Source organism: Phyllobates terribilis, unplaced genomic scaffold, assembly GCF_046119375.1.
Source record: "Phyllobates terribilis strain yellow unplaced genomic scaffold, ASM4611937v1 Scaffold_11__3_contigs__length_659146591, whole genome shotgun sequence".
Lineage (NCBI taxonomy): Eukaryota > Metazoa > Chordata > Amphibia > Anura > Dendrobatidae > Phyllobates > Phyllobates terribilis.
The window spans coordinates 584325372-584337999 of record NW_027362771.1 but is presented as its reverse complement, the minus strand read 5'-3'; the positions used below and the strand labels follow the sequence as shown (position 1 = coordinate 584337999).

Below are 12628 nucleotides of genomic sequence, written 5' to 3'. Positions count from 1 at the left end.
ACTTGCAATGTGGAATTACTACATCTGGTTTGTCATAAATAAAAGCTGACATTATCAGCATCTAACCTGTTTGCTGACTTTTCTAAGATCAATCGGTTCCAATTACTGACTCCCCCCCACCATCAGCTCATCGAGGGTGTCGCAGCGCCGTACACTGTATGGTGGCTGTGAGTGGTACTGCAGCTGCATACTGTACAGCATGTGGAGCATTTCCAGTTCTGCTGCACCACAGCACCTTCCATATACTGATCAGTGATGGCACCAAGAGTCGGACCCCTACCAGTCTCGTATTGATGATAGACAACCAATATTAAAATCCAAGAAAACCCCTTTAAAGAAGGTTATCCCAGATCTAATTTATACTTTATTATGGAAAGGTAAGTAATCAAAAATAAAAAAACCTGAAAGCTTCATTTATTCCTTCCAGGCCACAGCCCAAATGGAGGACCGGCTCCGTGTATTTATCTCTAATTTCTCTCCCGAAAACGTCCTGCCTCTGGCCGATGGCGTCCTGAACTTCATCCACCACCAGATTGTGGAGCTGGCCAGAGACTGCCTGACCCGGAGCACCGAGGGGATGATCACCAGCCCCTACTTCTACCAGCTGCAGGACAACCTGGACAAGCTGCTGCAGGACGTAAGGGGCAATGGTGGGGGGATCATTCTGGGGGATACTTCTCCCATTGTCCAGGGTATTAGAGAGCGGAGTAACGTCTGCAGTGCACGCATTCTAACTTTCTGGCTGCCGGCAGATGCCACTAGGGGGAGCTCAGGAGCTCACTGCATACTGTTCACACTCAGCAGTAAAGTAGCATGCAGTAATCCTTGGAGGAGATAAGTGGATAACCTCCTCTGTGCTCTGCAGGCGGTGGAACGCTCGGACGGATCGGAGGTGGCTTTTATCGCCCAGCTGATGAAGAATCTGCTCATCATCATCTCGCGGCCGGCCCGTCTGCTGGAGTGCTTGGTGGGTCAAAGATCTCGTGCTCTGGCAGATTATTTCACAGACCGTGAGCGGAGTTCTTCCTTTTTTAACCTCAGCATTTGGAGCTATGATTGCACTAAACAGGCTCTGTCTGGCCTCCTATATGAGGAGAGCAGAGAATAGTGGGGGAAGGGCGCCGAGCTCAGAGATGTGGTGTTGTCTGTGGTTTGAGTTTGTATTTTCTTGTAGAATTATGGTTAAATGCTTTCAGAATTAGAGTCCTGCTTCACATGTTCTCTCATATAGAAAGCCTGTGAGTCCTGATTCACCCGCCCACTTATAGAGAAAGCCTGTGAGTCCTGATTCTCCTGCCCACTTATAGAGAAAGCCTGTGAGTCCTGATTCTCCTGCCCACTTATAGAGAAAGCCTGTGAGTCCTGATTCTCCTGCCCACTAATAGAGAAAACCTGTGAGTCCTGCCTCCCACACCCACTTATGACAAACGTCTGTGAGTCCTCATTCTTCCACTCACTTATAGAGAAATCCTGTGAGTCCTGATTCTCCTGCCCACTTATAGAGAAAGCCTGTGATTCCTGATACTCCTGCCTACATATAGAGAAAGTCTGTGAGTCCTGATTCTCCTGCCCACTAATAGAGAAAGCCTGTGAGTCCTTCCTCCCACGCCCACTTATGACAAACGTCTGTGAGTCCTCATTCTTCCACCCACTTATAGAGAAATCCTGTGAGTCCTGATTCTCCTGTCCACTTATAGAGAAAGCCTGTGATTCCGATACTCCTGCCTACATATAGAGAAAGTCTGTGAGTCCTGATTCTCCTGCCCACTAATAGAGAAAGCCTGTGAGTCCTTCCTCCTACGCCCACTTATGACAAACGTCTGTGAGTCCTCATTCTTCCACCCACTTATAGAGAAATCCTGTGAGTCCTGATTCTCCTGTCCACTTATAGAGAAAGCCTGTGATTCCTGATACTCCTGCCTACATATAGAGAAAGTCTGTGAGTCCTGATTCTCCTGCCCACTAATAGAGAAAGCCTGTGAGTCCTTCCTCCCACGCCTACTTATGACAAACGTCTGTGAGTCCTCATTCTTCCACCCACTTATAGAGAAAGCCTGTGAGTCCTGATTCTTCTACCCACTTATAGAGAAAGCCTGTGAGTCCTGCCTCCCACGCCCACTTATGATTTACTTCCCACGCCCACTTATAGAGAAAGTTTGTGAGTCCTGATTCTCCTGCCATTTATAGAGAAAGTCTGTGAGTCCTGATTCTTCCACGCACTTACAGATAAAGCCTCCGAGTCCTGCCTCCGACACCCACTTATAACAAAAGTCTGTGAGTCCTGTTTCTTCCACTCACTTATAATGAAAGTGTGTGAGTTCTGATTCTTCCACCCACTTATAGAGAAAGCATGTGAGTCCTGCCTCCCACAACCACTTATGACAAAAGTCTGTGAGTCCTGATTATTCCACCCACTTATAGAGAAAGTCTGTGAGTCCTGCTTTCCAAATGCACTTATAGCAAAAGCCTGTGAGTCCTGATTCTTCCACCCACTTATAGAGAAAGTTTGTGAGTCCTGATTCTCCTGCCTACTTATAAAGAAAGCCTGTGAGTCCTGCCTCCCACATCCACTTATGACAAAAAAGCCTGCAAGTCCTGCCTCCCAAGCCCACTGATAGCCTAATCCTGTGAGTTCTGCTTCCTCCTCTACTCATAGAGATAATCTGTGAATCCTGCCTCCTACACTCACTCATAGGTAAAAAGACTGAGTCCTGCTTCTGCCGCCCTCTTATACAGAAAGCCTGTGAGTTATGTTTCCCATGCTCACTCATAGCAAAAGCCTATGAGTTCTAATTCTTCAGACAAGTCTGTAAGTCCTACTTCACCCACCCAATTATAACAAGAGCATGTGAGTCCCGTTTCTCCTGCCCACTGACACAGAAAACTTGGGAGTCCTTCTTCTCACGCTCGCTAATACTGAATGTCTATGAGTCCTACTTCTCCCACCCACTAATACAGAAAGCCAGTGAGTCCTACTTCTCCCACCCATGTATACAGAAAGCCTGTGAGTCCTGCTTCTCTTGCCCACTAATCCAGAAAGCCTATGAGTTCTGCTTCTCTCACCCACTGATATAGAAAGCCTGCGAGTCCTGCTTCTCCCACCCACTGATACAGAAAGCCTGTGAGTCCTGCTTCTCACACCCACTGATACAGAAAGCCTGTGAATCCTGCTTCTCCCACCCATTGATACATAAAGCATGTGAGTCCTGCTTCTCCCGCCCACTGACACAGAAAGACGGTGAGTCCTGCGTCTCACGCCCACTGACACAGAAAGCCTGTGAGTCCTTCTTCTTCCACCCACTGATACAGAAAGCCTGTGAATCCTGCATCTCCCACCCACTGTTACAGAAAGTGTGAGTCCTGCTTCTCACGCCCACTGACACAGAAAGCCTGTGAGCCCTGCTTCTCCCACCCACTGATACAGAGAGCCTGTGTCACGCAAGGTGTGAGAAAGAATTAGTGCAAAACAAAGGGAAGAGGGAAAGGGAACCTAGACCCTAGGGAAAGGGAGGAAGTGGAGACTTCCTAAGTTGATCTAGCGTCACCCTGTCTCCCCTAATCTCCCTGTATTGGCTCTTCCCCAATCGCCGCACGCGTACCTCGCCCTGTCTTTCCCTGGTGTATGGCTAAGGCTAGGGAAGGGAGGAGATGAGCACTAGTCGATCTCCACTAAACACTATAGACAACAGGGGTGGACAAACGGAGAAATTGCTTAGCTTTAGACGAACTCTAGACAAATGCACACACGGCCTCAAGCTCCAGAGAGGACTAAGTACTTCTCTTGCCAAAGCCTTCACAAGTGGGAATGAATATCGCCAGCACCTCCCCCTGAAACACAGCAGGTATTTATACACCCAGACAGGGTGTTAATTAGCCAGAGGAAGGTATTCCCTGAGTCCTAGAGACAGCCTCTAAGAAGATATCTGTAATGCCAAATGTAGAGATCTCCTGCAACCAACTGCAGGGCGACTGTCTGTCACTTCTGACAGACCCGTTACAGCTTGTGAGTCCTGCTTCTCTTGCCCACTAATACTGAATGCCTAAGAATCCTGATTCTCTCATCCACTGATATAGAAAGCCTGTGAGTCTTGCTTCTCCCACCCACTGATACAGAAAGCCGGTGAGTCCTGCTTCTCCCACCCACTGATACAGAAATCCTGTTAGTCCTGCTTCTCACGACCACTGACACAGAAAGCCTGTGAGTCTTGCTTCTCACACCCACTGACACAGAAAGCTGGTGAATCCTGCTTGTCATGCCCACTGATACAGTAAGCCTGTGAGTCCTGCTTCTCACGCCCACTGACACAGAAAGCCTGTGAGTCCTGCTTCTCCTGCCCACTGATACTGAAAGACTGTGAGTCTTGCTTCTCCCACCCACTAATACAGAAAGCCTGTGAGTCCTACTTCTCCCACCCACTGATACAGAAAGCCTGTGAGTCCTGCTTCTCCCGCCCACTGATCCAGAAAATCTGTGAATCCTGCTTCTCCCGTCCACTGATTCAGAAAACCTGTGAGTCCTGCTTTTCACGCCCACTGACACAGAAAGCCTGTGAGTCCTGCTTCTCCCACCCACTGATACAGAAAGCCTGTGAGTCCTGCTTCTTCCGCCCACTGATACAGAAAGCCTGTGAGTCCTGCTTCTCCCACCCACTGGCACAGAAAGCCTGTGAGTCCTGCTTCTCCCGTCCACTGACACAGAGAGCCTGTGAGTCCTGCTTCTTCCGCCCTCTGATACAGAAAGCCTGTGAGTCCTGCTTCTCACACCCACTGGCACAGAAAGCCTGTGAGTCCTTCTTCTCACATCCACTGACACAGAGAGCCTGTGAGTCCTGCTTCTTCTGCCCACTGATACAGAAAGCCTGTGAGTCCTGCTTCCCCCACCCATTGATACAGAAAGCCTGTGAGTCCTGCTTCCCCCACATGCAGTTTCTGGCTTTCTTACCTCTGTATCTGTGGGTTGTGTGTAGTTTTGTGGTTTTCACTCTATTAAGAGGCAAAAGAAACCCAGCAATTCTGTCCTAATTCCTTTTTCTTCTAGTGTTCACCATGCAGGTTATATTACACGATAATTTCATAATTTGTGCTGTTTCGCTCCTGGTGATAATAACTATGTGTCATATTTTTTATATTCTTTTATACAATAGTGCAATTTTAAGTGGCATTTTTTTTTCTTTTAGTCCCATTTGGGGTCATGAGCTTGATCAGTAATATAACAGGCTGAAATTGGGTGGTGATATAGGATGGGGGACCGCAGAGGGCTCAGCTTTTGTGACAACCTATCATCACCCTGGAATTGTGAGACAAATAAGGTGACAGAGGAGCGCACCTCCATTTGTCAGACTGTTTAGATGCAGTGTTCACTATTGATGGCGGCATCTAAGGGGTTATACAGCTGGAGTTACGCCTGATCCCGGGGTTTGCAGCTATGTACCGTAATGTAAAGTATCACCCTGTGTGGATTCAGCACCCCCGAGCCTGCTCCATCATAGTGCCACACATGGCTTATTTAAAGGGACGCCACTTGGTGTGAAATAAATGAACATCAGGGGGCGCCGTAAAAAAAATAAAACAACACTATCTATAGGATCACAGGAACAGAGAATGTAATAATTAATAATGGGGCAATTTTCATTTATAGGAGTTTAACCCTGAGGAGTTTTATCACCTTCTGGAAGCAGCTGAGGACCAGGTGAAGGAAGGGAACCTTAAGACGGACATACCCCAGTACATCCTGCGACAGCTCGGACTCACAAGAGACCCCTTCCCAGGTAAAGTCCCTTTCTCGGTCTCCATTACTGTTGCGAACTACGCAGTTTAATATATAACCAGAGGCGTATTCTTCTACAGAGGTAGCTGCTGAAGAACCTCTTACCTTGGAAACACACACACCAGAGAGTGAAGATACTGTAGAGGTAAGAAGCTGTATCTCGCTTCATCGATGCTTCATTAAAGGATGTAGACAACTTTTGTGGTATTTTTTTTATACTTAAATGCATGTATTTTGTGCTAAACATCATTTTTGCATTTGGGTCTCATTAAAAATGTGGCATTGTTTGGCTTTTACATTCTTTTTTTTCTTTCCTTTCACATTGGTGGCTGCAGAATGAGTTAACTGAGAACTGTCAGTGAGCTTTAGGAGTTTGTAAGTTACCTCTCTGTCTTTCCTGGCTTATGAACACAGACCACATCAAAGTGGCTTAGTCATATGTCAACTGGCAGACAAAAGAGTTAGAAACTCCCAAAGCTCGCTGACAGATACTCAATTCATTCTGCAGCCTGTAAAAGCCAAACGGTGCAATTTTTTCTGGAAACCCAATTGCAAAAATGATTTTTACTCTAAAATACATGCATTTAAGTTAAAAAAAAATTGCTTCCGAAGGTGTCCATATCCTTTAAGTACTCCCTACCTCCAAATAAGCATGTTTAATACACCGACCTTCTTACTTTATTTAGGGAAAAGGAGCCTCTAAGCCAATAAGACCCCCTGAGGAGAGCGATTTTGAAAACATTAAACTTATCAGCAATGGCGCCTACGGGTGAGTGGATCAGAAATGACCCAACATAGCAGAGCGCTGTCCAGGGGTGTAGAAATGGAGAACATAGAAAGTGAAGGGTCAGTTTGCAAGAATTTGGTTTGGGATTTCTTGCACTGTCACAGTCAGTAATAACACCTTCACATTGACTGTAGCACTGCTGAGACTTCCTGCTGAGAGAGGGGGGAAAGGGCTGCCTCCTGCACAGGCGGGACACAGAGTGAGTCGTATAACCGTTACTAGGACTTCACACTGTAAGTTAGTGGTAAAAGAAAGAAAAAAATCTAGGATAGTCCTCATAAATATTACATTAAAGGGGTTGTCCAAATTTGGAAACATTTTTTTTTTTCATTTAAAGGGAACCTTTCATTAATTAGCTTTACAATGCTGTCCCATCACCGGCTACCAGGACAAAATTAACTTTATTCCTCCAGGGAGCCACCAGCTTTCAGTCATGGAGACATGGCAAGAGCGACTACAGTCAATGCTCACGGCATTGAGAGTGACGGCTGTGACGACGCCCTGGCACTTTGCTTGACAGACAGCTGTAAAGCGCATCTGTGCAGAGTGAGCTGTCAATCAAAGTGCCCGGGCGTGCTCACAGTCGCTGCTCACTCAGTTCTAAGCGGCCGCGTCTTTGTGACTGAAAGCCGGCGGCTCTTAGTAGGAATAAAGTTCATTTTCTCCCAGTAGCATTGTAGCACTATTTACCTGCAGATTCACCCAATATCTGCAGGTTAATAGCATTTGGGGACATGACAGGTTCCTTTTAAATGCATGGATTTGGGGCTAAAATTATTTTTTTACAATTGGGTTTTGTTAAACAATTTGTTCCATTTGCCTTCCATAACCTCTGTGTTGCACTGTTTATTGCTGACTGCAGAATGAGTTAACTGAGAAACCGTCAGTAAGATCAAAACTTTTGCGAATTTTTTTTTTTTTTACACCAGTCCTGATTTTCTTGCAGCAGCGCACGCCTCTTAATGAATCTGTGCACCTTAGTTCCGTGCAGGGTGCAGAACTCCAGTCTTGATGAATCAAAGAGCCTGGAAAAGTCAAACGGTGCAAAGTTTGGAATGAAACCCAATCGCAAATATTATGTTTAGGCCTAGTACATGTATTCAAGTGAAAAAAAGTCCCTCAAAGGTGGACAACCCCTTTAATTTTTTGATTACAAAAAGAACGTATTCTGGACTGTCCTACATGGTCAGCATTAGTAAGACACCAAGCTCTGTGTGCCCGAGCTCAATGATGTAAGCAGGGTAGATATGGTGGCAGGTTGACATTTATCTCTGGCTTTGGTTCATGGTCTTTCCTCTAACAGAGCTGTGTATCTGGTCCGGCACCGGGAGACCCGCCAACGATTTGCCATGAAAAAAATCAACAAGCAGAACTTGCTGCTGAGGAATCAGGTGCACCAGGCCTTCGTTGAGCGAGACATCCTGACGTTCGCACAGAACCCATTTGTGGTCAGCATGTTCTGCTCCTTCCAGACTCGGAGACACCTCTGCATGGTCATGGAATATGTGGAAGGTGAGATACACAATGGACAGTAATAGAAATATTTCGGTTCAGCGGGCCGTAGAGATATGGAGGTACCTGGAGGGAGACCACCTTGATACTTACCACCCTACCTTCCCATCCCTACTGGAATTATGTAAGGCCACCTCTACCTCTTTGTTATCACGACACCTCTACCTCCTGGTTCTCACCACACCTCTACCTCCTGGTTCTCACCACACCTCTACCTCCTGGTTTTCACTACACCTCTACCTCCTGATTCTCACCACACCTCTACCTCCTGGTTCTCATCACATCTCTACCTGGTGGTTCTCACGACACCTCTACCTCCTGGTTCTCACCACACCTCTACCTCCTGGTTCTCATCACATCTCTACCTGCTGGTTCTCACGACACCTCTACCTCCTGGTTCTCACCACACCTCTACCTCCTGGTTCTCATCACATCTCTACCTGCTGATTCTCACGACACCTCTACCTCCTGGTTTTCACTACACCTCTACCTCCTGATTCTCACCACACCTCTACCTCCTGGTTCTCATCACATCTCTACCTGCTGGTTCTCACGACACCTCTACCTCCTGGTTCTCACCACACCTCTACCTCCTGGTTCTCATCACATCTCTACCTGCTGGTTCTCACGACACCTCTACCTCCTGGTTCTCACCACACCTCTACCTCCTGGTTCTCATCACATCTCTACCTGCTGATTCTCACGACACCTCTACCTCCTGGTTTTCACTACACCTCTACCTCCTGATTCTCACCACACCTCTACCTCCTGGTTCTCACCACATCTCTACCTGCTGCTTTTCACGACACCTCTACCTCCTGGTTTTCACCACACCTCTACCTCCTGGTTCTCACGACCCCTCTATCTCCTGGTTCTCACCACACCTCTACTTCATGGTTCTCACCACACTTCTATCTCCTTGTTCTCATGATACCTCTACCTCCTGGTTCTCACGACACCTCTACCTCCTGGTCCTCCCAACACCTCTACCTCCTGTTTCTCACAACACCTCTGCCTTGTGGTTCTGATGACACCTCTACCTCCTTATTCTCACCACACTTCTACCTCCTGGTTCTCACCACACTTCTACCTCCTGGTTCTTACGACACCTCTACCTCCTGGTTCTCACCACACTTCTACCTCCTGGTTCTCACCACACCTCTACCTCCTGGTTCTCACCACACTTCGACCTCCTGGTTCTCACCACACTTCTACCTCCTGGGTCTCACCACACCTCTGCCTCCTGGTTTTCACCACACCTCTACCTCCTGGTTCTCATCACACTTCTACCTCCTGATTCTCACGACACCTCTACTACCTGGTTCTCACCACACCTCTACCTACTGGTTCTCACCAGACTTCTACCTCCTTGTTCTCACCACACCTCTACCTCCTGGTTCTTACGACACCTCTACCTCCTTGTTCTCACCACATCTCTACCTCCTTGTTCTCACCACACCTCTACCTCCTCGTTCTCACGACACCTCTATCTCCTGGTGCTCACGACACCTCTACCTCCTGGTTCTCCCCACACCTCTACCTCCTGGTTCTCACCGCGCCTCTACTTCCTGGTTTTCACAACACCTCTACCTCCTGGTTCTCATAACACCTCTACATCCTGGTTCTCACCACACCTCTACCTTCAGGTTCTCCCCACACCTCTACCTCCTGGTTCTCACCGCGCCTCTACTTCCTGGTTTTCACAACACCTCTACCTCCTGGTTCTCACAACACCTCTACCTCCTGGTCTTCACTCCTGTCTTTCTATCTTATGCTCATTAGGGGGTGACTGTGCCACTCTCCTGAAACACATTGGTGCTCTCCCTCTGGAGATGGCGCGCTTATACTTTGCTGAGACTGTCTTGGCCTTGGAGTACCTACATAATTACGGGATTGTCCACCGGGATCTGAAACCAGACAAGTGAGTAGGGTTGTGTTCACATATACTACTATAAAATGAATACCTAAGGCCGGTTTCACACATCCCCCGATTTATGTCATGACTACGGACCTCCATGTCCAAACGGTCCACGGATCTCCTGCCCCGAAATCAGCAGCCTCATAGGCGTAGATGATATGACATAGATCGGAGAGCTTGGGTCAGAAGACTTCTGGCCAGCCCGTTTTGGAACTGTGAAATGCGGAGGTGGGAAACCGACCTTTGTCATTTGGGACAGACTGGTTGCTAGGGGCATACTGCTTGACAACCATCTCTTATTATATGAGGTTGTCGAGCAGTAGGTCCCTAGCAACCAGACTGCATCCTGTGGGTCCTGTCTTTCTTGTACAAACCTCCTTTCATGGGTGGATCTGTGGCATCTTCTCTTCATGCCATAATATCTTTATCATTTTTCTTTCATCCTCAAAGTCTCTTAATAACTTCAATGGGCCACGTGAAGCTCACTGACTTTGGCCTATCTAAAATGGGGCTCATGAATCTCACTACTAATTTATACGAAGGACATGTTGAAAGTGAAGCCAGAGAATTCCTGGACAAACAGGTTAGTCTGCTGTGTGTAACCCCTTCGGGGGGTCACCCTGTGGTGGGAGGAACAGACTCCATGTCACATAGCTCCTCCCTCCTGACTGTCTTCCTGTGGTGGGAGGAGCTGACTCCATGTCACATAGCTCCTCCCTCCTGACTGTATGATCCTGTGGTGGGAGGAGCTGACTCCATGTCACATAGCTCCTCCCTCCTGACTGTATGATCCTGTGGTGGGAGGAGCTGACTCCATGTCACATAGCTCCTCCCTCCTGACTGTATGATCCTGTGGTGGGAGGAGCTGACTCCATGTCACATAGCTCCTCCCTCCTGACTGTATGATCCTGTGGTGGGAGGAGCTGACTCCATGTCACATAGCTCCTCCCTCCTGACTGTATGATCCTGTGGTGGGAGGAGCAGACTCCATGTCACATAGCTCCTCCCTCCTGACTGTATGATCCTGTGGTGGGAGGAGCTGACTCCATGTCACATAGCTCCTCCCTCCTGACTGTATGATCCTGTGGTGGGAGGAGCTGACTCCATGTCACATAGCTTCTCCATCTAGTCAGTGTCACCCTGTAGTTGGAGGGTCAGACTCCATGTCACACACTGTGGGGAAAATAAGTATTTGGTACTTCGAATTTTGAAAGTTTTCCCACCTACAAAGAATGGAGAAGTCTGTAATTTTTATCACACTTCACCTGTGAGAGACAGAATCTAAAAATAAAAAACAGAAAATCACATTGTATGATTTTTACATAAATAATTAAACTTATTGCATGAAATAAGTATTTGATACAATAGAAAACAGAACTTAATATTATGTACAGAAACCTTTGTTTGCAATTACAGAGGTCAGACGTTTCCTGTAGTTCTTGACCAGGTTTGCACACACTGCAGCAGGGCTTTTGACCCACTCCTTCATACAGATCTTCTCCAGATCTTTCAGGTTTGGAGGCTGTCTCTGGGCAACATTGAGTTTCAGCTCCCTCCAAAGATTTTCTTACGGAGCCACTCCTTCGTTGCCCTGGCTGTGTGTTTCGGGTCATTGTCATGCTGGAAGACCCAGCCACGACCCATCTTCAATGCTCTTACTGAGGGAAGGAGGTTGTTGGCCAAAGTCTCGCGATACATGACCCCATCCATCCTTCCTTCAATACTGTGTGTTAGGATCATTCAGCCATGGAGGGTCCTTGTTGGAGTCGGGGTATCCCCGTAACAAGAAATACACAGACACGTAGTGTATAATCAAGTACTGGGAAGCCCCTGAGCGCGTCTGCCTCTATAGGTGCAGTCCCTTTATTTATATTAATAATCATTTCATTCATTTTTTTTTTTTTTTTTGTCAGACATGCGCAGTAAAATGCCTTTGTTTCACAGGCAGCGAAATGATGATTCATAACAATGGAATGTTGATAAGAAAGTTTCATAAACAAAAAGTGATAATTAGTAGAAGGTTTCTGAGACAGCTAAAAACAAGTTACAATCTAGTTTCTGGGCGTCAGTCCAAATGTCCAGATAAGGGAAGAATAACTTCATCTGTGTCTTACATCGTAGTCTTGCGTGAAGTATATAACTCCTATCATCCTCTCAGTCCCCCCTTTGATTCTTCCTTATGGACTTTTGGTAGAAGACCTGGTCCGGGAGTTCTTTTCTTTCATACTCTTGAGTCCGTGTTACAAAGCTTATTTATGCATATTAAAATAATTTTTAATCCTATTTTAAACACTACATATATGACTACTATAATTAGCACAATCTGTAATATACCTTGCAGAATTCCAGCCACCCAACCTCCAATACCCTTAAACCAGTTCTTTGGGTTGAGAAAGGAGAAGGTGTCTGACCACCAGCTATCTTTATTTTGGTCATTGTGTCTGTCATATTCATCCCGTAATCGTTGTATATCTGCCAGCTTGAACCTCATACTCATTGTACTGTTTGGATCTATGTAATGACAACAGGTTGGACCAATAATTTGACACATTCCTCCCTGGGCCGCAGTTAGGTAGTCTAACACTACAGTATGTTGATTAGTAACAATTATAAGTTGATTTTGTACAGCTATACTAGTATTAAG

General features: G+C 46.8%; 1 protein-coding gene across 2 annotated transcripts in view; it reads left to right on the top strand.

The window, feature by feature from the left end:
* The window catches only part of MAST1 (microtubule associated serine/threonine kinase 1), a 106731-nt gene that overhangs the window by 63720 nt on the left and 30383 nt on the right, over positions 1-12628 (top strand). For both annotated transcript variants that reach the window (XM_073654296.1, XM_073654295.1), the window contains exons 8-15: positions 428-637; positions 866-967; positions 5639-5768; positions 5848-5912; positions 6454-6536; positions 7858-8066; positions 9849-9987; positions 10435-10567. In XM_073654296.1, the coding sequence (XP_073510397.1) occupies positions 428-637; positions 866-967; positions 5639-5768; positions 5848-5912; positions 6454-6536; positions 7858-8066; positions 9849-9987; positions 10435-10567 (1071 nt within the window). The remainder of the gene's footprint in view (positions 1-427; positions 638-865; positions 968-5638; positions 5769-5847; positions 5913-6453; positions 6537-7857; positions 8067-9848; positions 9988-10434; positions 10568-12628) is intronic.